The sequence below is a fragment of the Canis aureus genome, chromosome 23 (genome assembly GCF_053574225.1).
Source record: "Canis aureus isolate CA01 chromosome 23, VMU_Caureus_v.1.0, whole genome shotgun sequence".
In the NCBI taxonomy this organism is placed as follows: Eukaryota; Metazoa; Chordata; class Mammalia; order Carnivora; family Canidae; genus Canis; species Canis aureus.
The window spans coordinates 35,331,344-35,358,456 of record NC_135633.1 but is presented as its reverse complement, the minus strand read 5'-3'; the positions used below and the strand labels follow the sequence as shown (position 1 = coordinate 35,358,456).

At 38.0% G+C, this 27,113-nt stretch overlaps 1 protein-coding gene and 1 long non-coding RNA gene across 3 annotated transcripts in view; one reads left to right on the top strand and one right to left on the bottom strand.

The window, feature by feature from the left end:
- PRCP (prolylcarboxypeptidase) overlaps positions 1-16,943 on the top strand; it is a 65,271-nt gene extending 48,328 nt beyond the window's left edge. For both annotated transcript variants that reach the window (XM_077867231.1, XM_077867232.1), the window contains exons 8-10: positions 5,363-5,527; positions 6,342-6,529; positions 16,206-16,943. In XM_077867231.1, coding sequence (XP_077723357.1) covers positions 5,363-5,527; positions 6,342-6,529; positions 16,206-16,422 — 570 coding nt within the window. In that variant the 3' untranslated portion in view covers positions 16,423-16,943. The remainder of the gene's footprint in view (positions 1-5,362; positions 5,528-6,341; positions 6,530-16,205) is intronic.
- Positions 1-21,347, bottom strand: part of LOC144294980 (uncharacterized) — a 45,739-nt gene extending 24,392 nt beyond the window's left edge. The window contains exons 1-2 of the long non-coding RNA XR_013362322.1: positions 21,206-21,347; positions 19,019-19,191 (exon numbers count right to left, since the gene is read on the bottom strand). This is a non-coding gene — a long non-coding RNA (uncharacterized LOC144294980). The remainder of the gene's footprint in view (positions 1-19,018; positions 19,192-21,205) is intronic.
- Positions 21,348-27,113: the final 5,766 nt, after the last annotated feature.

The window sequence follows — 27,113 nt, the reverse complement described above, 5'->3', positions numbered from 1 at the left end:
TGACAAAACTAATGTGATTATCTGTGAGTGTGAGAGGGGTATTGAAGCCTTAGAGAAAGAAAATCTGTTAGAAAAGCTGAATGTATCTGCTTAATCCTTTCTCTAATGTGGATGGACCATACTTTCTGAGAGGAGGTTGGTCTTTTTTTTTTTTTTTTTTTTAACCCATCTTCTTTCTTTCCTTTTAAAAAAAATTTCTTTGCCCCCTTTATCTTTCTCTTATTCAAATGCTTATTTTTAAAGGTAAGGGGACACGTAAAGCTTTTAAACAAATCATTATCTTTACTTTCTGTAGTGTATGTGGGGTCAAAGGGCAGAATCTAAATATTTGGGTGCAAAAGTAATTAGTTTGGTACTAAAATTGGAATGTTCTATCTAGTTCTATACTCTTTAAAACCAGAATTATTTAAAAAAAAAAAAAAAGAAAAAGAAAACCAGAATTATTAAAATGGACTTATAATGCTCTTTTTAAGTTTTTCCTGGGCATTCACCTTTGTTCTAGGAAATAGAAAGTAAATTAAGTATTTCATATGTTGATTGTTGAGCCTCATATTAATTACTCTATTTTACAGTTTTCTTTTTTTGTTACATATTTCAAAAGTTATGTGACTTTTATATTGCCACAGAATCCCTTTTATTAGAATTTTTACCTAAAATAAACTTAGAAAAATATAAAGATAGTTTAAGAATAAAAAATTTTGCTTAATAAGTTAAGCATAAGACTACAGGTATATTTAGGCACTGTTTGTGTTACTTTTCTCTAATACTACAACTTTGAAGTTGGGTATGTGTAGTGTTGGTTATTACAAATGGAAGCTCTAGAGTGAGTCTTGCATTTAATTAAATCCCAGCTCTGCCACTTCCTGGCTGTATAATTTTGGGCAAGTTTCTTAACCTCTCTGTGCTTTAGTTTCCTCATCTGCAAAGTGGGGATATAGTAATTATAATGCTTATTAGGTTCATAATGAGAATGTAATAGTGTATAGTAAGCACTAAATTGATACTAGTTATATGATATTAACAATAGCTATTATTGTTGTTATATAATAATAGAGGAACAGTGTTTTACCAGGACTTTGTGGCAAAAGTCTCGGTTTAGAACTTATATTTGTAGTTTTCAGACTGTTTATCACTAGCCAGACCTTGCCAAGGTTTTTTTTTTTTTTTTGCCTTTGTGATTTGGGGATGGCCATTGTATGTTTTCCCTGGGTCATTGTAGGGAAGGTACCTGACCTTAAGGGGTATTTAGTAGTTGTACTAGCAGCCTCAGTCCCGATACCCTCCTATCAGTGAATTTATGGCTTAAGTAGAAATGCCATACCTTGTGTAGAAATTGTTTAGAAGAAGCTAATTTGATTGTGTCCACAAAATGAATAGAAAATATAGTACAGAGGTACATGAGTGGTGAGTATTTTGAATGGAAGTAGTTGGCAACCCTAATTGTTAAACTATATAGAAATATGTAGAGATTGTGTTCTTTATGCTAGAGGATGATGCTTGGACTCACAGAACTTTTGCGTTAGACGGGAACTTTAGAAGCACTAAAATAATAAAATTCTCTTAGTAAATTTGTAAATATTTTACCAAAAAATTTTAAGTGATTTTTTTAAGGCCTTCTATTATCTAGTGTACCAGTAGAATTATAAATTGGTACTTTCTTTCTTCTGTCATCCTTGCTTGACAAGATGTAGCAAAGGCCTTAAAATTTTTTCTTTTCCAGGGCACCTGGGTTGTTCAGTTGGTTCAGCTCAGTTCATGCTCCTGAGGTCCCGAGATCAAGCTCCTCCTCCCAACTCCCTGCTTAGCAGAGTCTGCTTCGCCCTCTGCCCCTCCTCCACCTGTGTGTGCGCTCTCTCTCTCTCACTCTCGCTCTTACCCTCTCTCTCAAATAAAATCTTTTAAAAAATGTTTATTTACTTTGAATCAGTTATCTTAAGAAAACAATTAAGAGTATATGTTAAGATTTAGCCCCAAGGTTGTTTATTGTAGCCTTTTGTAGTATGAAAGATTAGGAATGATACAAATGAGGAATTGTAGGATTGCTTCAACTTTTCCTCAACTCCCCATCCTACTTGCTCCCCTCTGGATTTTCTCATGTTGATCATTGTCCTTCTTAGAGTGTGATGCTCAGAACTGAACCCAGTACTCCAAGGGAGCCCTGACCTCACAGAGGACAGTAGATCCAGGAGTTGCCTTAATCTGGACACAGAATCTCTATTAGCAGACGCCAAGTTTCTGACCATGATGTTCTCTCTGTGTAACTGGGGCTGCAGAAACCCAAGTATTGTCAGCCGGTGCCGGTCCCCAGCCATGCTTGTGTCTTTTAAGGAGTGACAGTAACTGCTGTTTGCAGAGATGGCTATTCATGGGGACTCCTTTTCTTTGCCTGACAGAGGCCTAGTGTTCTAGCTCTGAGAGGGGATCTGATGCCAGCATGTGAGTCACACTTAACTTGCTACTGTTCTTTTCCAGAGTTTTAAGCCACTTGTTTGTTATTGCTCGTCAGCACTCCCCGTTTCCTCCTGCCCAGCTTACATTGTCACCCCGCCTCATCTATCTAGCTGTGCTTGAACATAATGCTTTTCTATGCATCCCATGGATCCATTCCATAGTTTTATGTTGCAATTGGGAAGAGCAGAGTCCACTGTTAATGTCCACAGTAAAGAAGGAATGCTGATCAACTGTTGGGAATTAGTAGTTTAACAAATTCTGTGATTGGTCCTTAATTTCCATATTTTCTTGAGTATTTCTTAGGAACATTTTCTGAGAAAGGTGCTATGCAAATGTTAGGTATTTTTGACTTACCATGAATAATTGAAAGTTGTCAGAAAACACTGTTTTTTGCCTTTTTTTCTTCAGCTTACATTTTCTTACTTCTTTAGGTTTGATAGGCTTGCTCAATTCTGTTTCTTTATGTACACCTTTTCAGGTGTATCTTATTCTTATGACCTCTCTGTTACTTTTTAAGGTATATCCAAGTTCTTTGGACACCTTAATTTCTGACTTTTCTTTCACTCTAAAACTTACTGGGAGTAGTGCACACTCTGTCTCCCTTTTGGAAAGCCACATTGAGCATGTTAAAGGCTCTGAGGAATCCTGCAGTCAAGTAAATTGTTCACATTTGCAGATACAACATTTCTTAAAATTATTTGACTATGAAACTGTTTTTTCACAAAGTACAGAAATATTTTTGTGCTAAATGCGTTTGGGGAGGGGCATTGAATTTTCTCTGATTCATTTCTTCTGCCTTTTCACATTTCCTTTTTTTTTTTTTTTTTTTTTCAGAAAGGTGTTGCTGGAAACTGGTCCTAAGCAGAACTGTGATGGTTTGCTTTCTGCTGTTCACTTCCTTTCTCAGTGTCCTTCTTTCCTGAGTGGGAGCACGTCCCCAGCCCAGGCCTTGTGGCTTCTGCTGCCCAGAGTCTCTCCCTGAAGTAGGGTAACTAGACTCTTTCTTTCCTGGCTCTTTCTTCTCTGGACATCTCTCTCTCTCTCTCTCTCTCTCTCTCTCTTAATCAGAACTTGCCTGCTGTATACAATCTTTTCCATATGAGAGGAGAAAGGACCAAATCACTGACTTCATGTCAAGGTGTTAATAGAGGATGCAAACTTAATAAATGTGTTTTCCTTGCCATTGAGGCTATTTGCAGTTTTACAAGGAATGCTTTTTAAGTTGTGTAGCGTAATGGATAAGATGTATCTTTCAGAACTAGAGAGATCTGGAGTTGTATCTAGATCTTAACATTTACCAGCTGGATGACCTTAAATAAAGTGATTTAACCTAAGATTCGATTTCTCTGTGTAAAATAGTGGACAATAATATATCTGATAAGATTGTTTGAGGAATGTATGATATAATGATTGTAAACCCAGAACTTAGTAATTAGTAGCTATTGTTGTTTTTCTACTCTGATTCCATTGCCTGTGATTTTTCCCCAACATTTTATTGTGAAAATTTCAAATACAGAAACACTGAAATAATTGGACAGTGAACACCCATAAAAATACCACTTAAATTCTAGAAAAGCATTTTGCTATATTTGATTTAGCACATACATATTTGCCTAGCCATTCTTCTATCCTTCATTCCATTTTACCTTTTAAATGCATTTCAGTGAGTTGCAGACATTAGTGTACTTCTTCTTTATCATCATTAACTAGAGTTTATTATTTGTATGATTCTTTTTTTTTAAAGATTTTATTTAACTTATTTATTCATGAGAGACACGTAGAGAGAGAGAGAGAGAGAGAGATAGGCAGAGACATAGGCAGGGGAAAAAGCAGGCTCCATGCAGGGAGCCTGATGTGGAACTCGATCCCGGGACTCCAGGATCACACCCTCGGCTGAAGGCAGGCACTAAACCATTGAGCCACCCAGGGATCCCCTGTATGATTCTTTTTTTAATATAAAATTTATATACAGTTAATTAGACAAATTCCAGGTGGACTGTTTGTTGTATTACCCAGACCTCTGTGAAGATATTGAATATTTTTCTTCCCTTAAAAGTTCCCCACACCCCTGTCTAGTCATTCCTGCTTTACTCCCGACCCTGAGTATTGTGTGATTTTTAGTACTAGAGTTTCAGGTGCTAATTATAGTTCAGTAATAAGAATATTTGGAATCTAGGGTACTACCTGGTATGCTTCTTATCATACATACATATTGGAGTTTGATACAGTTTTTCCATAAGAAATTTTATAAATTTTGCATTTTCACAAAAATGTATTTATTCATTTAGTTAGCATTTAGGTGTCAGATACCTTGCTAAGTGCTGAGTGAGATGTTCTGGAATCAAATGAATACAGTGCAGTGTTATAGGGGCTTTGCTAGAAACAAGTACAGGTTATAAGTAGAAGCACAAAGGGAGTGATCTAGTTCTTCCCAACTTGAGGGCATAGCTAATGATAGCCTCACAGAGGAGGTGATACTTAAGCTACGTATTATAGAAAATGAATTGGTGTTTGCCAGACATTAATGGAGTGGGAGAGTGGGAGAGTGGGAAAAGGGTATTTCAGGGTGAATAAAGGCAAAGAGGAGAGAAAGAGCCTGGTGTGGTGGGAATGATTTTGCTAGACTGAAACAAGGGAGGAAGCTACAGTGGTAGGTGTGGAGGATTTTGCACACCATGCAAATGACTGGTTTATTTCTATAGCTAAGAGTAATTTAAATTTTATACTTAGAGAATGATGGTTTATTCATTTATGAACAGGATTATACTTGAGATAAAAATTGTCAAGCAATGCTGTTAGATGTTTAAGATTGTTTTATAGACAAATCAAAATCATATTTCTTTGTTTCATTAAAAATCATGATTTTATAAATATATTCTGACTCTTCCTTTATGTCCTTTTAAAATGACAGGTAGTGTGCCAGTATTTGAGAAATCCCAACGTACCTGATGCACAGCTTCTGCAGAATATTTTCCAAGCTCTGAATGTATATTACAATTATTCAGGCCAGGCCAGCTGCCTCAATGTATCAGAGACAACAACTAGCAGTCTGGGAACCCAGGGGTGGAGCTATCAGGTAAGCATGTATCATTTCCTCAAGTGGAACTTATTTTTCACTGATATGGTTATACTGTGACAGAGTTCACAAGATTTTGTCACCAACCTGGATCCAAATATGGGCTCCATTGTCTTACACTGTGAACCGTGGATAAGTTTGTTCGTTCATTTGTTCCTTCCCTCCCTCCATTTGTTCGTTTCCTTCCTTCCTTCCTCCCTCCCTCCCTCCCTCCCTCCCTCCCTTCCTTCCTTCCTTCCTTCCTTCCTTCCTTCCTTCCTTCCTTCCTTCCTTCATTTAGCATCACCAAATATATTCTGGGTACTTACCACATGCCAGACAACATTGTAGGCTCTGAAGATACAAAGGTAAATAGGACATGATCTCACCTTCAAATATAGTTCATTGAAAAAACTATTTATATTATAAACTATTTATATTACTTCCAAAAAGGAAGTATTTTATGGATGCAGAAAGGAAGGGGAGTCTAATTTGATTCTCTCTTAGCCTCCATTCTTTCATCTGCATGAGACTAATAATAATAAAAATACTTTGCCTCCAGAGTTGTTTTGATGATTCATTATGATAATAAGTGCAAAAGAAAGCAGTTTAAAAAGGAAGAATATGTAGCCCTAATTTTTGTAACTTCTCAGCTGAGTCTTTCCAGGAATAATGAGAGGTGGTATGACAGAGATAAAGATCAGGGGCTCTGAAGCCAAATCAACTAAGTTCAAACCCTAGCTTTGCTACTACTAGCTGTATGACTTTGGATAACTTATTTAACTCTTTGTGCCTCATTTTCTTATTGGATTCTCTTTTGATTTCCTTTTTTAAGGCCTGCACAGAAATGGTCATGCCTTTTTGTACTAATGGTATTGATGACATGTTTGAACCTCACTCATGGAACTTGAGGGAATTTTCTGATGACTGTTTTAAACAGTGGGGTGTGAGACCGAGGCCTGCCTGGATCATTACTACATATGGAGGCAAAAACATAAGTGCACACACAAACATCATTTTTAGGTGAGTTTTTACTGACAGTTTTACTGACATTTTACTGATGCATGCTGACAATAATATAGAATGCAGTAGTGCTATCCATCATGTTTTTCCTTGAAAGACAGAGGATGCTACACAAGAGATAGATTTTATACTCTATTACCAACGTGCTTAAAAGGCTTAAAAACAATAACAGTAACAAAATTTAAATCATTTATGAAACGATGCTAGCACAAAATGGAGCATCATCTGCTGCTCTCAATTTGTGTTATTATTTTTTAAAAAGATTTTATTTATTTATTCATAAGAGACACAGAGAGAGGCAGAGACAGAGGAAGAAGCAGGCCCCCTGTGGGAAGCCTGATATGAGACTTGATCCCAGGACCCTGGGATCATGACCTGAGCTGAAGGCGGACGCTTAATCAACTGAGACACCCACGTGCCCCTCAACAAACACTTTTGAGGTGCTTATTCTGTTCTGTTTCAGGCACTATATGAGACACTTTAAATAAATTGCCTAATTGAATCCTCACAACAGTCCTATGAAATAGTTGTTATAGTCCCTTTTTCACTGAGAAGGAAAGTGAAGGTCACTGTGTTCAGTCACTTGCCAGACCTCATCTAGCTTTGTTATAGTTACTAAGTGATAAAGCCAGATTTCAACCTTGGCTTGTCTGACTACAAAACCTGTGTTTGTTCTTCTATGTTACACTGTTTCTTTAGAAGGGATATATTTGGTTTGGGCTCATATTAAAATTAATTAAATAGACTCCTTTGTGTATCTGATTGTGATTTTAAAATTTCCATATTTTGATTTGGTCAGCTATTAAGCTAACAACCAATTACTCAAAAAATTTCTCCAAATCTAAATAGTAGAGAGATAGTGTACATACCTCTTAACCTGGAGCCATTGTTTAAACTGTAAAAGTCATTCTTTTACAAGTCTTTAAAATGAGGGTCAAATTTGGCCTTCTGCACATGGCTGGTAGCTTTTAGGAGTGAGGAGTGCTGTTTTGAAGGATCATTCTCTGTATTTAGGCTGGTGACACTGCCCAATTTGCAAAAGAGCTTCTGTCTTATTAGATGCATGCTGTTTGCTCACCCAGCAGGATACCTGCCCCAAATAAAAGGTGAAACACTTTCATGGAAAACTTAAAGATTCTTTTGTTTAATTTTTTTAAGTTGTGTTTCTTGTTCTCAGGAGGATTCTTCAAATCAACCTACTCTTCAGATCAGCCTTATAAAGTAATGGTTGAGCAAATAGATCTAAGTATAGATTACTTAAGGAAACTGCCAAAGTAGGGTGTGTGAAATCAGGAAAGCATGAAGGGACCTAGTATAAAAGGCTTAAACACAACTTTGGATCTCCAGGTTCATTTTTGTTCCTTCAAAAGAAGGACTTTGTCAGTTTTGTTTTGTTTTGTTTTTCTTTGGTAATTTATCTCCATTTAGTATTTAAATGGATTTCTGTAGCATGCTGATACTTTAAGCTCATCCTTCCTTGCTTTGACCTTGTAAAGCTAAAGTCCAAGTTGATCTGTAGAGTCTTTAAATCCTTGTATAAAGGTTTTAATAGGAGTTTTGGTTAAATACATTGTCATTTTTTATTAGATTGAACCATTATAGATGAATATTTTAGTAATCTGCCCTTTTATATTATTTTGCTGAGGCTATCAAAATCATCATCATTGAGGAATGGGGCAGATTTTGTGAGAAAAGTTTTGGGGATAGAACTAAAGCCAACAGATGGAAATTATAGTTTAGTGTTAGAAAGTTTTAATTCAGTATTAAGGAGGGATTTTCTAACTGAACTGTTGAAAGGTCCAGTCGGCTGTTTTAAATAAAATTACTTAAGCTCTTCAATCCTCAGTCTTCTTTTCTGTAAAATGCTATAATGATACCACTCACCCCACAGTGTTGTATGATGCTTAAGAGTTAACCCAAGGAAGTATTTGACCCAGATTTGACAAATATATATGCTCAAAAAAATATTTTTTGAATGAATAAATGGAAATATACTCTCTGCCTTGTATTTATGTCCCAGCTACAGGGAACTGTTTGTCTTTGTATGTCCTTTCCCTTCCTCTTTTTCTTCCTTTCTTAAGACTCAGGAGTCCTCTAAGAACCCTTCCCTGAGTCCTCCAGAGAGGTTAGATTCCCCTTACCCTCTTAGCTCCCCTAGACCTGTGAATAGCACTTAGCACTCTGTGTGGAAATTATCTATTTGTGTTTCTGTCTCCTCCATGAGATTGCAAACTTCTTAATGGCAGAGACTTTGTCTTAATCATATCTGTGCCCTTAATACTTGCTCCAGTATTGACACATATTGGATGCCCGAGAAATGTATGTGTTCATAAAAACAAGGAATGAAATACAAAGCTTATTAGAAAGGCTTCACAGGCATATGAAAGTTTAAAGGCAGGACTATGTGAAGATCCTGGCTTATCTTTTAAAGTCTACTTTTAAAAAGAAATCTTTATGCTGCTAGGTGAGAAAACCAAGGTAAATATTTTAAAGTTATTAAAAAATTCAAAGTTTACCTGCTTTTCTGAAGAAAACACATTCCCAAAGTAAAGAGACAGCCTTAGGTGTTGCTGTTCTGTCTACTTAGTGGCTACCAGCTAGAAAAAGTTTTTCGCTGATGAGTAAGAAAATGTTCGAGGAACCAATTGGAAAGTATCTTTATGTCCATGCTTCTCTCCTTAGTTCATCTCACACAAATCCAGTTGTGACTACTTTTCTGAATGAATGTTCAGTCTGTATTTATGGGATTAATTAGATTAAAAGCTTGGGGGCAGCCTTAGTGTCTCAGCCTGGGGCCTGATCCTGGAGACCCGGGATCGAGTCCCACATCGGGCTCCCTGCATGGGGCCTGCTTTTCCCTCTGCCTGTGTCTCTGCCTCTCTTTCTCTTTCTCTCATGAATAAATAAAATCTTAAAAAAAAAATTAAAAGCTTGGGCTTTGAAGTCGGGGAGACCAAGTTAGCTGGATAGCCCCAAGCAAATTGCTAATTTGTAGAAGTTAGAGGTAATGACTACCAAATAGGGTTACTTTAATGAGTAAATAGATTATCATGGAAGTAAGCACCATGAGGACAGAGATTTTGTCCGTTCACTGTTGAACACATTGTATGCACTCAGTAAACATTTGTTGAATGAATGAGTACTTAATAAATAGTGGCCATTAATCATTCCATTTCAGTAATTTTCTTATTCTGCAGCTGTTTTGTTAGAAGGATTTATTTTTCTCCCAGTCTCAACTGGTAAGAAGTTATCTTACCAGTGGTCATGCTCATTTATTTAAATATAAATCCTAAAGGGAGTCCCTGAAGAGCTGATTAGTTTAATATCATTTCTCAGGCAAATTAATTGTTGCCAGTGATTAGAAGCTCACTGTTGGGAATTTTATCCAGGCATCTTGACTCTCTCGTGAAAGCCAGTATTTTTTTTTTTTTTTTTTTGGTAAATGTCCCAGTGGCTGGTTTAGGTTTCACGTGTCTAGGACCAAAAAATTCAAGTCCATGTGCATCTTAGGTCTCTCAGCAACTCTAAACACTGTTGCTAAGCCACTGGGCTGATTCAGATGACCTTTTAAATCAAATGCAGTTTGCTTATTATGTGGCTGTTGGGATGGCTTTTTTGTTTTGCAAATAATGGAGAGTTTCCTATCTGGGTTGGTCCTGTCAAATTGGAATAATGATAAAGGCTATTTGTTCACTTAAGAGAATCTAACCCCTTGTGTAGTTTACTATAAGAATTTATCTGGTAGTTGAAAACTAAGGCTGTATTTTGCATATGAGTTATCCTTTTTGTTTTTAACAAAATTTGGAGTGTTTTTTTCCCCCAAGAATGATGTTATTAAGTTGCAGTTGAATTCATTTTGTTTTTAAAGAGAGATGTGGTGAGAATAGAACAGGATTTTTTTTTTTTTTAAGATTTATTTATTTGAGAAAGAGAGAGACAGAGTGAGCATGCCAGTGGGTAAGGGGCAGAGGAAGAGAATCTTAAAGCATACTCCCTACTGAGCATGGGGCCCATGGTAGGCTCAATCCCAGGACCCATGAGATCATGACCTGAGCCAAAACCCAGAGTCAGATGCTAAAATAACTGAACCACAAAGGTGCCCCTAGAACAGGAAGTTTAAAATTGTATTTCAAGCGTAAACATATGTGTGTGTGCATGCGTGCGTGTGTGCTTATTTTCTCATTTAGTTTGTATATTTACCTGGAAAACGTTGATCACATTCCTTTTCTGGCCAAATTTCTAGGAGACCTGCCTTTACATCCCTTTTCATAATTCATTAACCTCTCAGAAGTATTAACACTTCTCATGCTTACAGAATATGATAATAATAATTATAATAATACTGCACATTTGTGTAGTATTTTATAGCTTATACTTTATTGTCACATTATTATTTAACTTGAACCTCACAATATCTGTGAGGTAGGAGCATTATCTTTTCTTTAAAAAAATTTTTGTGAGAGTGCCTGGGTGGCCCAGTTGGTTAGGCATCTGACTCTTGGTTTTCAGCTTAGGTCATAATTTCATGGGTCAAGGGATTGAGGCCCATGATGGCCCCTGGGTTGAGAGAGGACCCTGCTGGAGATTCTCTCTGTCTGCCCCTCCCTGCTGCTGTGCTGTCTTCCTCTCTTCTCTCTAAAATAAATAAATAAATCCTTTAAAAATTTTTTGTTTTTCTTCACAATACATATGGGAATTAAGGTTCACAGAGGTTAGATGACTTACCCAAGGTCATGGGCTGCTAAGGGTATATAACTTAGATCTTAGTTAATTGTTCTTGCCACTACTTATACACAGCTGAAGGTCTATATATTTTCTCTATATTTTTATTAATCACTTATATTAACTGGTTTCCCATGTAAAAAGTACTAAAGTGATTTCATGTTCCTGAACTTGCATATATATATTTATATATCTCTTTGTAGAGCATTTAGTACAAGGCTGCAGACAACTAGACACTTAGATTTTTTTCCTTCGTTCAGTAAATATTTGGCTCCTACCATGTGCCAGGCCTGGTTCTAGGCACTGTAGATATAATGATAAACAAATGAGACAAAGTCCCTGCCATCATGGAGTTCTAGGTGGAGAAATAGGTAAAGATAGTACCTATAAATATGTTAAGAGGAGCTAAGTGCTAAGAATGAAAAATAAACCAGGAAAGAAGCCATGAAATGTTGGGAGAAAGGAAAAGATTTGCAATTGTATTTTATTTCTTTTGTTTATTCAAGTAATCTCTACACCCAACGTGTAGGGCTTTGAACCCATGACCCTGAGATTAAGAGTCACATGCTCCTCCAATTGAGCCAGCCAGGCACCCCAAGGTTTGCAATTTTATTTATTTTTTTAAAAAAGATTTTATATAGCTATTCATGAGAGACAGAGAGAGAGAGAGAGAGAGAGAGAGAGAGAGGCAGACGGCAAGCAGGCTCCATGCAGGGAGCCCGACGTGGGACTCGATCCCGGATCTCCAGGATCAGGCCCTGGGCTGAAGGCGGTGCTAAACCGCTGAGCCACCCGGGCTGCCCAAGGTTTGCAACTTTAGATGAGAATTATCAAGGAAGACCTCACCAAGGGGGAGCACTGGAAAAATGATCTGGAGGAAGGAGGTAGCCATACAGTTGGGGGGGTAAGAACACTCCAAACCAAGGAGTAGGCAAAGGCCTTGAGAGATAAATGTCCTGGCTATAGTAAGAAGGTCAGTGTGGCTGGAGTGGAACTGATGAGGGAGAGAGTAGCACAAGATAAAATTAGAGGCCACCGAGGGCCTAGATGATATAGAAACCTATAGGTCCTAGTAAAGATTTTGGTTTTTAGTCCGAATGAAATGGGAAAACTCAGTGTTTTGAGTAGAGAAGTGACATAATCTAATTCAGGTTTTAACCGGGTCAAATTGGCTGCTCTAAGGCCGGAGATAAGAGTAAAAGCTGGAAGATCAGTTAAAGAGCTATTTAGGTTAAAGGTAATGGTAATTTGAGCCAGAGTGGTGGCAGTGGAGGTGGTAAGAAGTGTTGAAGTTCTAGCTATATTTTTGAAGATTTAACTGACAGGAATTGGTGATAGATAGGGTGTGAAAGAAAGAGATTCAAAAGTGACATCAAACTTTTTGGCCTAATTGACTAGAAGGATAGGGTTGCCTTTGACAAAGATTGGGAAGATAGTGGGAGGGCTGATTGAGAGTTGAGGAGTATTAAGAGCTCTTTTTTAGACCTAGTACATTTGAGATGTCTAATCAGATTTCCATGTAAAAATGTCAAGTAGTTTAGGAGAAAGGTCCTCGCTAAAGATATTATTTGATAGTCATCTCTGTATAGATTGTACTTATAAATTTTTATTTATTTATTTTTTTTATTTATGATAGTCACACACACACAGAGAGAGAGAGAGGCAGAGACACAGACAGAGGGAGAAGCAGGCTCCATGCACCAGGAGCCTGACGTGGGATTCGATCCCAGGTCTCCAGGATCGTGCCCTGGGCCAAAGGCAGGCGCCAAACCGCTGCGCCACCCAGGGATCCCTAGATTGTACTTATAGATGAAACTTTTAAAAATGATTATGCAAATTATGGGAACCATTTCATATATCTGATAATGTGACCCTGAAGATTTGTTATTTGGGCTTTGTACCAATATCAGCAAAATGGGATGTACATGAAACAAATGTCATGAAACAAATGTCAGAATGCACATAAAAATGTTTTGTAACATATCGTATGTCAAGTGATTATGTAGATAAAGATATACCAAGAGATACAGTACCAGGGGAAAATGATCTAATAGTTGCCATGTTCTTAAATCCAGGTATTTCAGTCTTTATTTTATTTTGAGGAATCTTAACTTCCATGAGATTAAGAAGCTGAGAGGCAGACCTAGAAATGGAACCCAAATGTGTCTGATCCCAAAGTTTATGCTCTTCTTACTCTGCACCACACAAGTCAAGAGGATATGTGCTGTTGATTTCCAAATTGTGTCCATGAAATGCAATGTAATGTAAGATTGAGCATTGGACTGGGGTTATAAGGCCTGAGTTTGTATCTCAGTTTTGCCATTTCTAGCTGAGTGACTTGGGCAAGTCTTTTCATTTCTCTGGACACTAGTTTTCTCATCTATAAAAGAGCTGTAATTAAACCTACCTCACAGAGTTGTTATAATAGTCAAATGTGAAAGCTTTGTAAACTCTAAATTACTCTATGTAGGTGTGGGATTAATAATGCTAGGAAGCAATTTGATTTACAATAGCATCAAAAATAAAATACTTAGGAAAAACAAGAAGTGTAAGACTTATACACTGAAAACTACGAAACATTGGAAGAAATTAAAGATCTAAAAAAAATGGAAAGGCATCCTCATTTTCTTGTGTAAGAGATAATATTAGTAAGGTATTAATATTCCAGAAATTGATCTACAAATTCAGTATAATCTCTATCAAAATCTCAGCTGATTTTTTTCACATCAATTGACAGGCTGATCATATAAAAATGTAGGGGGCCCACAGTAGCCAAAACAGTATTAAAAAAGGAAAAACAAATTTGAAGAACTCATACATCCTGTTGTCAAACTTACTACAAAGCTACCATAATCCATATATTACAATACTATGATAAAGAAAGACATACAGATCTTTCAAAGAGAATTGGTAGTCTGGAAATCAACTCTTGTTATGTGTATGGTTAATTGATTTTCCACAAGGGGCAGGGCAATTTATTGGGGAAAGAATAGCTTTTTTTCAAGAAATGATGCTGGCAAAAAAGGATTTTTACAAGCAAAAGAAAGAAGTTGGATCCCTATTTCATAATTATACAAAAAAATTAACTCAAAGTTGATCAAATGAATTTAGTTGATAACTAATTTAAAAATGTTCAAGGATCTGAATAGACATTTTTTTCAAATAAGATATACACCTGGCCCTTCAGCACATGAAAAAGTTCCCAGTACTTTCAGTCATTTGGGAAATTCAAATCAAAACCAAAATGAGATTCCGTTTCACACCCACATAGGATGGCTATAATCAAAAAGATAAGTATTGGCAAGGATTTAGAGAAATTGGAACCCTCATATTAATGGAGGATAGTTAGAAGAAAGGCAGGCAGGGGAAAGGGGCCCTCTTGTGCTAAGAGGAACTACCCTTGGTTTGGGGTGTTTAGGCAGTGGCATGGCCGAGCAGTCCAAGGCGCTGGATTAAGGCTCCAGTCTCTTCTGAGGTGTGAGTTCTATCCCACCAATGCCAAAACGTTTTTTTGGGCTCCAGTGTGGCTCAGTTGGTTAAGTGTCTGTTTTTGGCTCAGGTCAGGGCATGATCCCGGGGTCCTGGGATTGAGTCCCACATCAGGCTCCCCTCAGGGAACTTGCTTCTCCCTCTGCCTATTTCTCTGCCTCTCTCTGTGTGTCTCTCATTAATAAATAAATAAAATCTTAAAAAAAAAATGGTTGTAAGCCCTAAAGGGGGAGCTCTCATGTACACACCAGTCCACAAGCTACACAGCCAGCAAGAAGAACGAAGATAACCATTTCAACAAGGGAGGGCACATTTCACATAGGAATTTATCTCCTGCCTTTAAATAAAGGAAGAAAGAGCCCACCATGCTCAGAACATATTACAAACCATTGAATTGTACATTTTTGCATGGGTGACTTTTGGGGGAGTTAATCTCAACAGAGCTGTTAATAGTATTGTTAGGAATACTGTCAGTGGAGTTTTGGGCTTTTACTCAGCTAAGCTAAATAACCAGTTTTAATGAGTGATCCTGTTTACATCAGTCTGAGAGGTGGTGTGTGAACCAGCCAAGACAAATAAAATTACCTTTAAAGATAATATAAAATGAAGATCTTTGAGTAATGCCCAAAGTTTCTGATTCCAGATTTGGAGGAATTTTTTCTGGTCTACCATCCTATTTTTAAAAGTAGTGTATAAAGAGGGAAGTATTATTTAAAGAGGGGGGAAAATCAGTTGTTTTTTTTTTTTAAGCTGAGATAAATAGCATTTTTAAATATGGGAGTTTTTTTCATCATTCTGGTAGTTGCATCCTAGGAAAGAAGGAAATCAGTATTAATTGAAGGACTCCTCTGTACCTGACACTTGTCCTTATTCAGTACATCCACATCTACTATCTGGTTTAACCCTTATAACAACCTTATGAGGTCGGCCTTATTATCTCTACTTTACGATGAGGAAACTGAATCAGATAGTTGGTGGGGAAAGGGAGAGGGAATAGGTGAAACGCAGGGGATTTTACTATGGACTTTAGTAATAAAGGTAATAATAATGTATCAATGTTGGCTCATTACAGAGTAAAATGTATATACATTGCCTGGAGCTTTTAAAGGACACCCACGTATCATTGCCATGTGTTGTTAATGCATTGTGTGTCATAGAACTTTTGAGTGATGAAGCTGGGACTGAAATCAGGCTTCTAAATTCCAAGTCCTAGAGCAGTTTGGTTGATTCATAGAGTACCACCTTCAGTCTTCTCTGATTTTGTTTCTTATACTTAGCTGCAGAAATACTGTAAAACTCTAGCATGAAGCAGCTTTTTATATGACAGATTAGATCCTCATATCAAATCCCCCAGGTTATAAACTTGTAATTTAAGATGTTATACATGTAATAGGTTTCTCCTGTCGTATCTGGGTGTAGTTATCAAAAACTAACAATCTTATTTTTTCTTCTTTCCCTCACTTAGCAATGGTGAACTAGACCCCTGGTCAGGAGGTGGAGTAACCAAGGATATCACAGACACCTTGGTTGCGATCACCATCCCAGAAGGGGCCCATCATCTAGATCTCCGAGCCAGAAATGCCTTTGATCCCACGGCTGTGCTATTAGCCCGCTCCTTGGAAGTTAGACACATGAAGCAGTGGATCAAAGATTACTATGCCAATCTGAGAAAGAAGCACTGAGCAATTTTGATCATTTTCGGTTTCTTTTATGTTCATTCTACCCATGTTCCCATTCACTTTGGTTTTCTACATGTAATTACTTTCCCTTTTTTGTCATTAGATTTGGTGGGGCGAAGGTTGAGATAGAAGAGAGGGTGATGGTGGTGACAGCAGCCATTACACATCCCAGGTCCTCGCCATCTTCATGCCACCTCCACGAAGAATCTCTTTGTGATAGTTTTTCTACACCATCCGTGGCCCTCATAACTGGAGCAGAGTTTTCGACTGCCTTTCACAAGAGGGAGAGTTACTCCTTTGTTTCTCTGCAAGCAGAGCTTTCTCTTCATTTTGAGATTAAAGTCTCTTTGGTCCATTTGTTACACCCCATCCCCCCCCCAAAGAAAGAAAAGCAGAAAATAGATTAAAATGATGTAATTGCAGCTGGTAGGAAGGATGTCCAATGCCAATCCAGGAAATGGAAGTCATTCCTTTTGTACTTGACTTTGAACTGTGCTATAAATAAAGAATAAGGCTGGACCTTATACCTGTGTGTTGCTTCTGAGGCTCACTCCAGCTGTTGGGAATGCTGTGTGTACTGGGCTTGGCTGGTTTTGGAAAGTCCTTTAATTTTCTCTCTTCTACTTGGCCAGCTTTTCTCCGTTCTGGGATATTTGCCACTATGGTACTGCCAGAAGTAATCTGGCCTTTTTCTGCTCTGTTTCTCTTTGTTCCTAAGGTCAGTTTTGTGGTAATTTGGTTACATTTTGCCAGTTTAGGAGAATGGCTCTGTTTTGCTTTTGCTTTTACATCTGAGCAAGCTTTTATATACCAGTCACGATACATCAGTGAGAAGCCTTTAAAAATTGATGAATCAACTATTTAGAAGATAGAATGTAGTTATATTCAGCATTTTGTTTTTTAAATTCTATTTTCTGGTAGTTGTTAGTGCTGTCATTAAAGTCAGAAGTGTCAGGGTGCTAAGAAGCAGGTGCGCAAGAACTTTTCTGTTTGGCTTCCAAAAGAGAAGCTGACTAATTCATGCAGGCAGCATATTTGACATTAATAAATGGCTGAGCCATTCCTATTTCCAAGGGGTTGGCTTCTTTCAAGCAGTTCTTACACTGAGACCTTTCTTCAGAAGAGCTTTTCTAGGATAACAAATAGGGTTGGATCAAAACCTTTCAGGGACACAGAGAGAGACTAACAGTTTCTACTCTGTTGAAAGATTTCTTCCCCCTTGTTTCTTTTTATTTTCTCTCAGTAATTTTTTTTTTCTTCACCTTGCCTTGGGAACATTCTCTGCTTTTCAAAAACTGTACTTGAGCTCAATCATTTTGAAAGCACTTATTTATTTATTTATTTATTTATTTATTTATTTATTTATTTATTTATTTTTAAGTACAAATATAGAGTTCATTCTTGGGTGGGAAACTGAAGTATTTCCCTTACTTTCCCGGCATCTGGGAGATACAGAAAAAAATCTTTGTCTGGTTTCGGAAGCCTTCAGTTCTCATTGTAATGAGTTGTCCATCAAAGCATTTGGTCACTATTTTTGTTTCAGCATCAGAAAAAAGTCTGCTGGAGTGAGAATTTAAGGGTCAAAACAATACTAGTTTTTATTCTCTGTCAGCTAAGAAGTTACATAATGCAGGATTTATGGGCTTAATAGAGGAGATGCTTACTATTTATTTTCAGTACTATTGATGATATTTTCCTTGAAACCTTATACTTGTTTAAAATCTTTAAAATACTTTGCCATTTGATTTAATATTGGTTGTTTGGATGAGTTACATTTTTGTGAGGAAACATACTGCTAAAAATTGCTATATTTTTATGCAAGTATAATTTGGTCTAATGTACATGTTTTTCAATGTATGTTTCATTACAGACAGCAACCTTAAGTTAGCCTAATTATAATATGCTAGAATTTAATTTTAAATTGAAAAAGAATTGCAACATGAGATAAGCCTTATTATTTTAAAGCATTTCTAATTAATAGATGATGCTTTTGAAAGACAAGGAAAGAGAGACATAAAGAATTGGGGTGTTTTTATTCTGATCTTTGTTACTTTAACTGCCTGGAGTCAATGGATAGAACTAAGAAAATAGGAACCTTTCTTAAGGAATCGCTGGATCAGATTACCCAGAGGAATCAATGTCTAGTCTAGTATATTAGAAGGTAAGGGCACCTCAGATATCATCCAGTCCAAACTCATCTTTTGTAGGTTTTGGCACTGTGGGCCAGAGAGACAGGACTTGCTACAACTCTCATTTTTGGTAGAAACAGGCTTTGAATCCAGGTTTTGTTTTGTTTTGCTGTTGTCTTTTAATTAGACAGAGTGAAATCTCTATTTGGATAAGTAACAAAACCTTACCAAACTAACTTAAACGAAAGAGGGAATTTATTGAAACTATGCAAGACTAGCTCCAGGATTTGAATAAAACTAGGAATCATGAAGGAGTGAAACCAGGGTCTAGAAAGTCATGAAAAGTCAAGACTGCTACTTTCTGTTTCATTTCACTTTCAACAGAGGTCACCATCCTGTGGGTGAGATTTGTTCCTCAGATTTTTATAATTTGGCCAGCAGTATAAAATGTATATGAGCATCAGAGTTACCTGGAGGGCTTGTTAAAACACTGATTGCTGGGCAGCCCCGGTGGCACAGCGGTTTAGCGCCGCCTGCAGCCTGGGGTGTGATCCTGGAGACCCGGGATCGAGTCCCACGTCGGGCTCCCTGCATGGAGCCTGCTTCTCTCTCTGCCTGTGTCTCTGCCTCTCTTTCGCTCTCTCTGAATAAATAAATAAATAAATAAATAAATAAATAAATAAATAAATAAATAAATAAATCTTTTTAAAAAAACAACAAAGCACTGATTGCTGAGCATCACCTCAGAATTTGTAATATGTCATGGGGATGGATCCTGGGAAGTTGCCTTTCTCACAAGTTTCTAGGTGATACTGGGCAATCATTACTTTGAGAACCACCAGTTGAAAGAACTCTGAATTTGAATATCTTGAGACAGGACATGCCCTGTCAATTTACCTCACTCATGTTACCCTGCCGGATTCCATCTGAATGTGGGATCCCTGCCTAAAGCTTCTCCTTCCCATGGTTGTTGCTTCATTCTTTCTCTGCAGACCTTCTCTGCTGGCACAAGGCCCATGATGACTTCCCAGCATGGTGTATCAGGCCCCTGTAAGTGTACTACCTCACAAGCTCATAACTCTCAGGTGTTTAGGAGAAATGAGGTCATAAAACCATGGCTTCAAAGATCCACTATTTAGGATGGAAAGGGAGAAGTTCAGGCGACTGCAGTAGGATAGCAGACCACAGGGGTAGTGACATAAGATGAATCTGCATACTTGAGCAGGGATAAAGTTCATTCAAGTAGACCATGATTAGGAGTCATTATAAGGAATGAGAAATCAAGGATAGTCCTAGGTCGGGGTGACATGAACAGATTTCATTTAAAAAGGTCATGCTGGCTATAGAGTAGAATATGCATTGTAGGGAGCAAGCATGTGATGTAGAGACCACATCGTTTTTCCATTTTTCCAAGTTAGAGAAGAAGGTGGCTTTGACTAGGCTGGTAGAAGTGACAATGAGAAGTAGATGAATTTGAGAGAGATTTAGTAAAAAATGTTACTGGAATTTGGTGATGTGGTGTTCTATGAGATACAAGTTGGGCAGGTGTCAAGGATGATTTCTGGTTTATGCACTTGGATAGATGTGCTATACACTGGCAGGGAGCATCAGAGGGTAGAAGGTGACCAGGTTTGGTAGGAAGACTGGGTTCAGTTCAGTTTTGTCAGGCTGAGTGTTAAAAATTTGATATAACTACGTAGAGCTAGCTGTCAAGTAGGGCTGTTGGATGTAAAGATATGGAATCCAGTCTGGGCTGGAAAAGCATGGTGAATAGATGGTAACCAAAGGATGTTAATTCAAGGAACTAATGTTTAGGAAACTTCAGAAGCCATTAACTATATTGTACCTACCATACATTAAGCCCTAAACATCTTAATCCTCCTAAAGCTGTAGTACATATAGCTCCACTTAGCCAACCTACCACTTGTGCTGTGGTATAACCATGGCTTAAATTGAGATCTACCTCTCTGCACTCATTTCCCATTCTTACTTGCCACCTATTACTTTCCTTATGCCCCACCATTCAGTCACTCTAAATTTCCTCTGAAATTCATTTCCTAGCATTACCCTCCAATATGTTTTCAATGACAAGCTTGTGTGCATCTTTCAAAGCCCAGGTCAGCTTGATTACTTCCACTGTAAAGTCTTCCTCAGTTTTCCTAAAGGCAATCAATGGTTTCCTAATTTATGCTTTCAAAGAACAAGGTTCATACTTAATATGTTAGCTACATTGTAAACTCCACCAAGGTTAAGGATTGTCTGTTTTATTCATCTCTGTATCTCTAGTACCTTAAATGGTCCCCGACTACCTCTAACTTAGTACACATATCCCAAATTGTGTCATTTTGCTTAATGTTCTCACTGTCTTTTTAGGAAGACCAAGTTCTCTGAGAGCAGGAGCTATGTCTTACTCTTTCTAGTAATCAGCATCTAGGATGGGGTCTGGCAGCCAGGTCTCAGTAGGCCCTCTGTAAATTTATATGAGTAGATACATTTCAGGGTGGAAAGACCAAGCTTTCTATCTATCTGTCTCCATAGCCAAGCACCTTTTTATAGCTCTGATGTGCTCATGTGACCTCCTGCCCTAGGCCTCCCTAGATTTTGGAAAGGGAATGTCTTAGTACTCAATACTCTAGAACTTGAACTTCCTAATTTACCCTCTCTTCAACGGAGTGTGCTTCTGGCTTCCTGTCCCACTCTGTCAGCTGGGCACTCTTTGTCAAGGAGGCTGAATGTAACCCTGTCTTGAGGTTGGCTGGGAACTAGACCACTAGAAAGACATGCAAGTGCATGGATTTCTCTGAAGCCATTTTTCAAATGCAAAGAAGGGGCTGATTCCAATAGATTTTGTTATCTAATAATGGAGGTAGGAGTTTGGAAGCTTCCAGTAGCAGAGTGCAAACTCAATCTTGGGTCTGCATGTATGTTTAACATGGCTGACACCTTTAATAAGAAGCTCAGGCCTGGAGTGTGGAAGTTACTTGCCCAAGGTTTTTGTTTGTTTGTTTTCTGTGTAAAAATGTTTATTTGTACTATTGTTTAGAATACAGGAACTAAAGAAAGAAAGATACCTCAACTCCAAAGTGACAGTGAATTAGGGCCTGCCCACACCCAAGGAGAAGGCCACTCCAGGGGGTCCTAGCATGGACTATCTCCCCCAACTACTTCATGTCAGTGTCACCAGGCAAAAAACTGAGGAATCCGGGTGTGAAGATCTTAGCAGCTGCTAGCGAGCGGGCAAGGAAGAAAGGGATGTCTATGTGGCTTCCCTATGACCCGGAGCCAGTCCTTACGATAAACTTACATATAGCTAACATGTTTATTTATTATTTAAAAATTTTTGTCACATCTGGTTCTAAAGGTGTTTTAAAGATATACATTAAACAGCACAAGTGGGACAAAAGAGATTTAAAAGGGATAGAGATGTAAAATGGATCTAGGAATGCAAATTATAAAGCAGCATTTATCAAATAGACTCCATAGAATGCTAATAAGACCAGATGTTAGTGGATATTTCATCAAAAAGGTATACATGATGAAAATATTTGAACGTGGTTGAGATAAATTTAAGCAGGTTATCTTTACCACAGAATCTCTCAAATTTTGATATGCCATGTGCATTGTGAAGAATGATAACATTTCCCAGAACCCCCTTTTCAACAACATTTGAGGAACTAGTGCTTTGCCAAATACATTGACAAATACTGCCATGGAATTCTAAATATTTTTTGAAGATGTGCCAAGAAAATTTGGCCAAGTTTTCTAGCAGCCGTCTGCAAAGAAGATAAAGAGTTCACACCATGCCTAAGATAAACCATACTAATAACCTTGAGAAGCCTAGGAAGGAATTTCTTCATGGAAGGGAAAAAATGTGATGAGTTTTTCATCTTCTTTATATATATATTACCAAGTTTCATTGTATTCATCCTTTAGTATAAAGAAAATCTTAACACCATAGTATAACAATCATTCTATAATGAGCTAATGAAATACACTACTGGTATGTACATATTTTTTTGCTGATCTGGGTTAATCTAGAAGTAGATTTTATAATGTTTGGAGGGACACAGCCAAAATTTTGGCCAGTTTCTAATGCCTTAGTAGACAGTTGAAGCGGGAGAAGGAATGATGTTTTATAACACAAATGAAGTAGTTTGAAAAAACAAGCCCAGATACCTGAATATACTGTTAACTTACTATGGGACCAATGATAGCTCACCAGCCATGTGGAGGCAGAGCTGAGAGAAGGAATCAGGTGCCTCTCCCTCTATATGTTTGGGAGATGATTTTAACTGTTTTTCTTTATTTTTGTAGGGCCTAAAATCTAGAGATAGTCAAAGAAAGATTTCCTGAAAACCATCAAGTCAGTAACTCCAAGATAATTAAACTCTGAATGAAATTTTTTGCTCAGGTGATATATAAAGTGCCATGACACTGAGGTGTACAATAAGTGCCCTTGAATAAATGCAATACATTGAAGTAGCTAGATGATTTGATGAATAAAAGGGTTCCTTCTCTCATCCACAAAGGCTATTAGATTATTCCTGTTTCAGAAAGACCCCTGGACACAGGGCACCTGGGTGGCTCAGTTTGTTAAGTGCCTTAACTCTTGATTTCGGCTCAGGTCATGATCTCAAGGTTGTGAGATTGAGCCCCGTGTCTAGCTCCAGGCTCAGTAGGGAGTCTCCTTGAGATTTTCATCCTCTGTCCTTGCCCCGCACATATACACATGCTCTCTCTCTCTCAAATAATAAATCTTTTTTTAAAGATTTAATTATTTATTCATGAGAGACACAGAAAGAAAGGCAGAGACACAGGCAGAGGGAGAAGCAGGCTTCCTGCAGGGAGCCTGATGCAGGAACCCGATCCCAGGATCCTGGGCTCATGACCTGAGCCAAAGGCAGATGCTCAACCGCTGAGCCACCCAAGTGTCCCATAATAAATCAATCTTATTTTTTTTTAAATAAATAAATCTTAAGGAAAAGAAGAACTATCCCTTGCAGTTGACAGAAGACATTTTATATGTTACCATGATGTCAGTTCATTTGGTCAGCCTTCCTACCTTCAGAATGGAAGGTACAATATAAATCAGTAAAATAAACCAGAATCTGCTTTATCTTTAAGGAACTTATGGTCAGAGTTCCACCATCCTTTTGTCTCTTTTTCTGATGCTACAAAACCCTCACCTGTAGGAATTGTCTTTAGTTCTAAGCAAGTGGTTTTCAACTGGTGTTAGTTTTGCCTCCCAGGGGACATTTGGCAATGTCTGGGGTGTTATTGGTTGTCACAACTTGAGGCAAGCTAGTATCTACTGAGTAGACATCCTACAATGCAGAGGACAGCCTCCCACAGAAGTTATCTGGGTCAAAATGGCAATAATGTTGATGTTGAGAAACTCTGTCTAACCTAAATCTTTTCTATCATAATTGAAGGCCCTTTCTTCAAAACATTGTTAATTCAGTTCACCCATTAGTCTTACACTAAACAATAGCACAATGTCTAGTACAGACACATTCCTCTCTAAAATTTAGTAATCTTTATTTTAGAGACTGATTCTTACTAAGTTACTCCTTGAATTTACCTTTCCTGGGCCAAATAATTTATTTATTTGGATAGTTTGTTCATCTATTCATTGAAACATTTATTGACTGGCAACTCTATGCAGTATAGTGTTAGGTACACAGAATTCAAAGGCAAAGCCCAGTTGTTGTCAAGAGGCTAGGTGTTAATGGGGAGAGGTGGTCACAATGTCAGATGATGAGGCTAAGAATTTGTGTTGCATTCAGGATGCTGTGGGAGCTTGAAACCAGATGTGATGAATTAACCCTGCAGGTTTGAGGAAGGCTTTAAAGGAAAAGTAATTTGGACTGAGACTTGAGGGATGAGAGTTTGTAGGGTGGAGGGAACTCTGTACACATTATGTACCAATCTTAGGCACCAATCATGTTACTGTGGGGGAAAAATACATAGTTTCTGTCTTCATGGAGTTCATAAAAAGAAAACCAAGGGAAACCTCCCCTGTAATGCTGGTGTCTTACTTTATAGATCTCAGAACTCTGCCACCTGCCTTTTCTCAGTTGAGCCTCTCAACATCCCTGGGCCTCTGGGAGGCAAGGCAGGTATTACCTCCATCTTATAAAGGAGGATCATGAAGCCAAGAGAAATTATGTGACTTTCTTCTACCTTCAACCAGGGCCACAGATCTGGGAAGCAACAGTTGTCTGATCCCAGATCTTGTGTTTTTCTATTCTTCCTTGGTTCCAAATGCAATTTCCTGTGCAGAGAGGCAAGCACACTTTTTTCTACCCCCTCCTTGTCCTGCTGTCTTCATCTCTGTCTTAACTTTTGTTTTCTGCTGGCCTCAATGCTGAAGTTTTCTGGTCTTCCCAGTTCCACTGCCAAGGGAAGGGAGGAGTGAGAATTGCTGTCCTGTCTATTTGAAAAATAATCTCTTCCTCTATTTCCCAAATTTTTTGAGGAATAAGGAAAACTGAGATGTGCAATAGAAAATCCCTTTTGTTTGTCTTGGTGTTTGATAATGTATGCAACCTCTCTGGGTGGTTTAAGCGGTTTAGGTATTTTCTATAAAAGGGAGCTTTTAATGACAAAACTAATGTGATTATCTGAGTGAGTGTGAGAGGCGTATTCAAGGCTTAAAGAAAATCTGTTAGAATAGCTGAATGTATCTGCTTAATCCTTTCTCTAATGTGGCTGAACAATGCTCTGGGAAGCCATTGGCCCGTTCTTTCTTCTAGTAAATGCCTGTCTCCAGAGGTAGGGACTGTTTGCCACTTTTGATACCCTTACGCTTCACCTTCTCAGCTGCACAAAAGCACAGGAAAAGTCTAGAGGAACCCAAAGGACTGGCAGAAAGCAAGTGTTTCCTCTGAATGCGGAGGGCAAAACTGTACAGCACATGCCTGCTTTCTCCGCAGCGTGCGGAAAAGCCGAGGCTGTGGTCACCAGCGGGAACGGCATCTCTGAGAAGGGCCCAGGTCTCAGCATTTGCTTTTGTTGAGTGCTGGATGAGGGATGGCTTGGGGAAGTTTAAACTCTTAGACCTCTGTTAAAGAGTGGCTTAGCTACTCCTTTTTTGGGACACGGGAGGGTGTCGGGGGGAAGATGGATTGGGGCAGAGATGGGGATAGGGAAGGGAAGCATAAGAGGGGAGAAAACTGATACAGGTTTGGATTCTGCAAGTCCCTCTGTTGACTTTGGGCCAAAATTAGATCCCTCTGAGTCTGTTTCTCTAATTTGTGAACTTGAGATAATAATGCCTGCCACTTAAGAGTCACTGTGAGAACCATACTGAAAATGTGAACATAAATATCAAAGGGTCACAGCCAATCTAGAACATTGTCAAATAATAGTGTACACTTTTATATTTTTTTGCTTTATTTAAAGTATTTTTCATTGTTCTTTTAAGAATTCTCTTTTAAATGTGTAATTCATTTTAACTCAACATTTGTTGGCTGCTTATTATATGCTGGGCATTATGCCTGATTATGAGGATACATATATGAATAAGTCTCTAACCTTTAAGGAAGGCACAGTCTTGTAGGGGAGGCAGGCATATAAAATTCAGCTTGATAAATGTGCATCAGAATTGATTGATTCTAACCTGGGGTCAATAATAATAGCTAACTCTTATACAGTGTTTTTTATTAGCCAGGAGCTTAGCCAAAGCTAAGCTTAGCCAAATGCTCAAATTACTTAATTCAATCTGAATAGCACTTTGAGGTAGGAACTGTTATGCCCATTTCACGGATGAGGAAGCTGAGGCTTGGTCAGATCAGCTAAGTCACTTTTCCACAGCGATAAGTGGTGAGCCCAATTAGAGTCCCAGATCTGTCTGACTTTATAGTCTAAAGTTGTACTCGATGTGCTGGGCTACTCTTCAAATCAAATCCCAGAGGAGTTTACCATAGCTGGGTTTCAAAACATATTTAGAAGTTTTCCAGTTATGTAGAGGAGAAAGGGCATTCCAAGCAAGTGGAATAGCATAGTAACAGTACATTGGCTAAAAGCTTTTTTGCAGAGAGGAACTAGAAGCAGTTTGTGGTTAGTAGTGGAGTGGAGCAGGTTGGAGGAGTACATAGCAACCAAATTATGATCTGTCTGTATCTTCATGAAAAAAGTAGGTAAATTATTTATTTTAGTTAATTTCTTGATTTATATTCTGTTTGTCAGAAGGGTTTTGTAGCAAAGTGGGAACTATTGCCAGATTTATGGTACAGAAGTACAAAATATGCTTCAAATTTTAGAATAAGAATATTTTCAGAATAGAGAGCATATAAGAAATCATGAACTCATTCTGTACAAGAAAAAATCAAGGCTAAATGTATACAAAGGTCTTCAACAAGGTTATAAAGCAGTTTAATCAGCTGATCCAGGAATATCTGTGGTTTCTAGAAATCATTTAGAAATCATAAACATGAAGTGAAAGTAAACATTTAATGAGAGCTACAGGACTATCTTCTGGTGCATTTATAGAGGTTGGTAAATTGAAAAGAGGGAGAGATGTGTAGCAGATAATTCCAGGGAATGTATAAAGTCCTTAGCTGA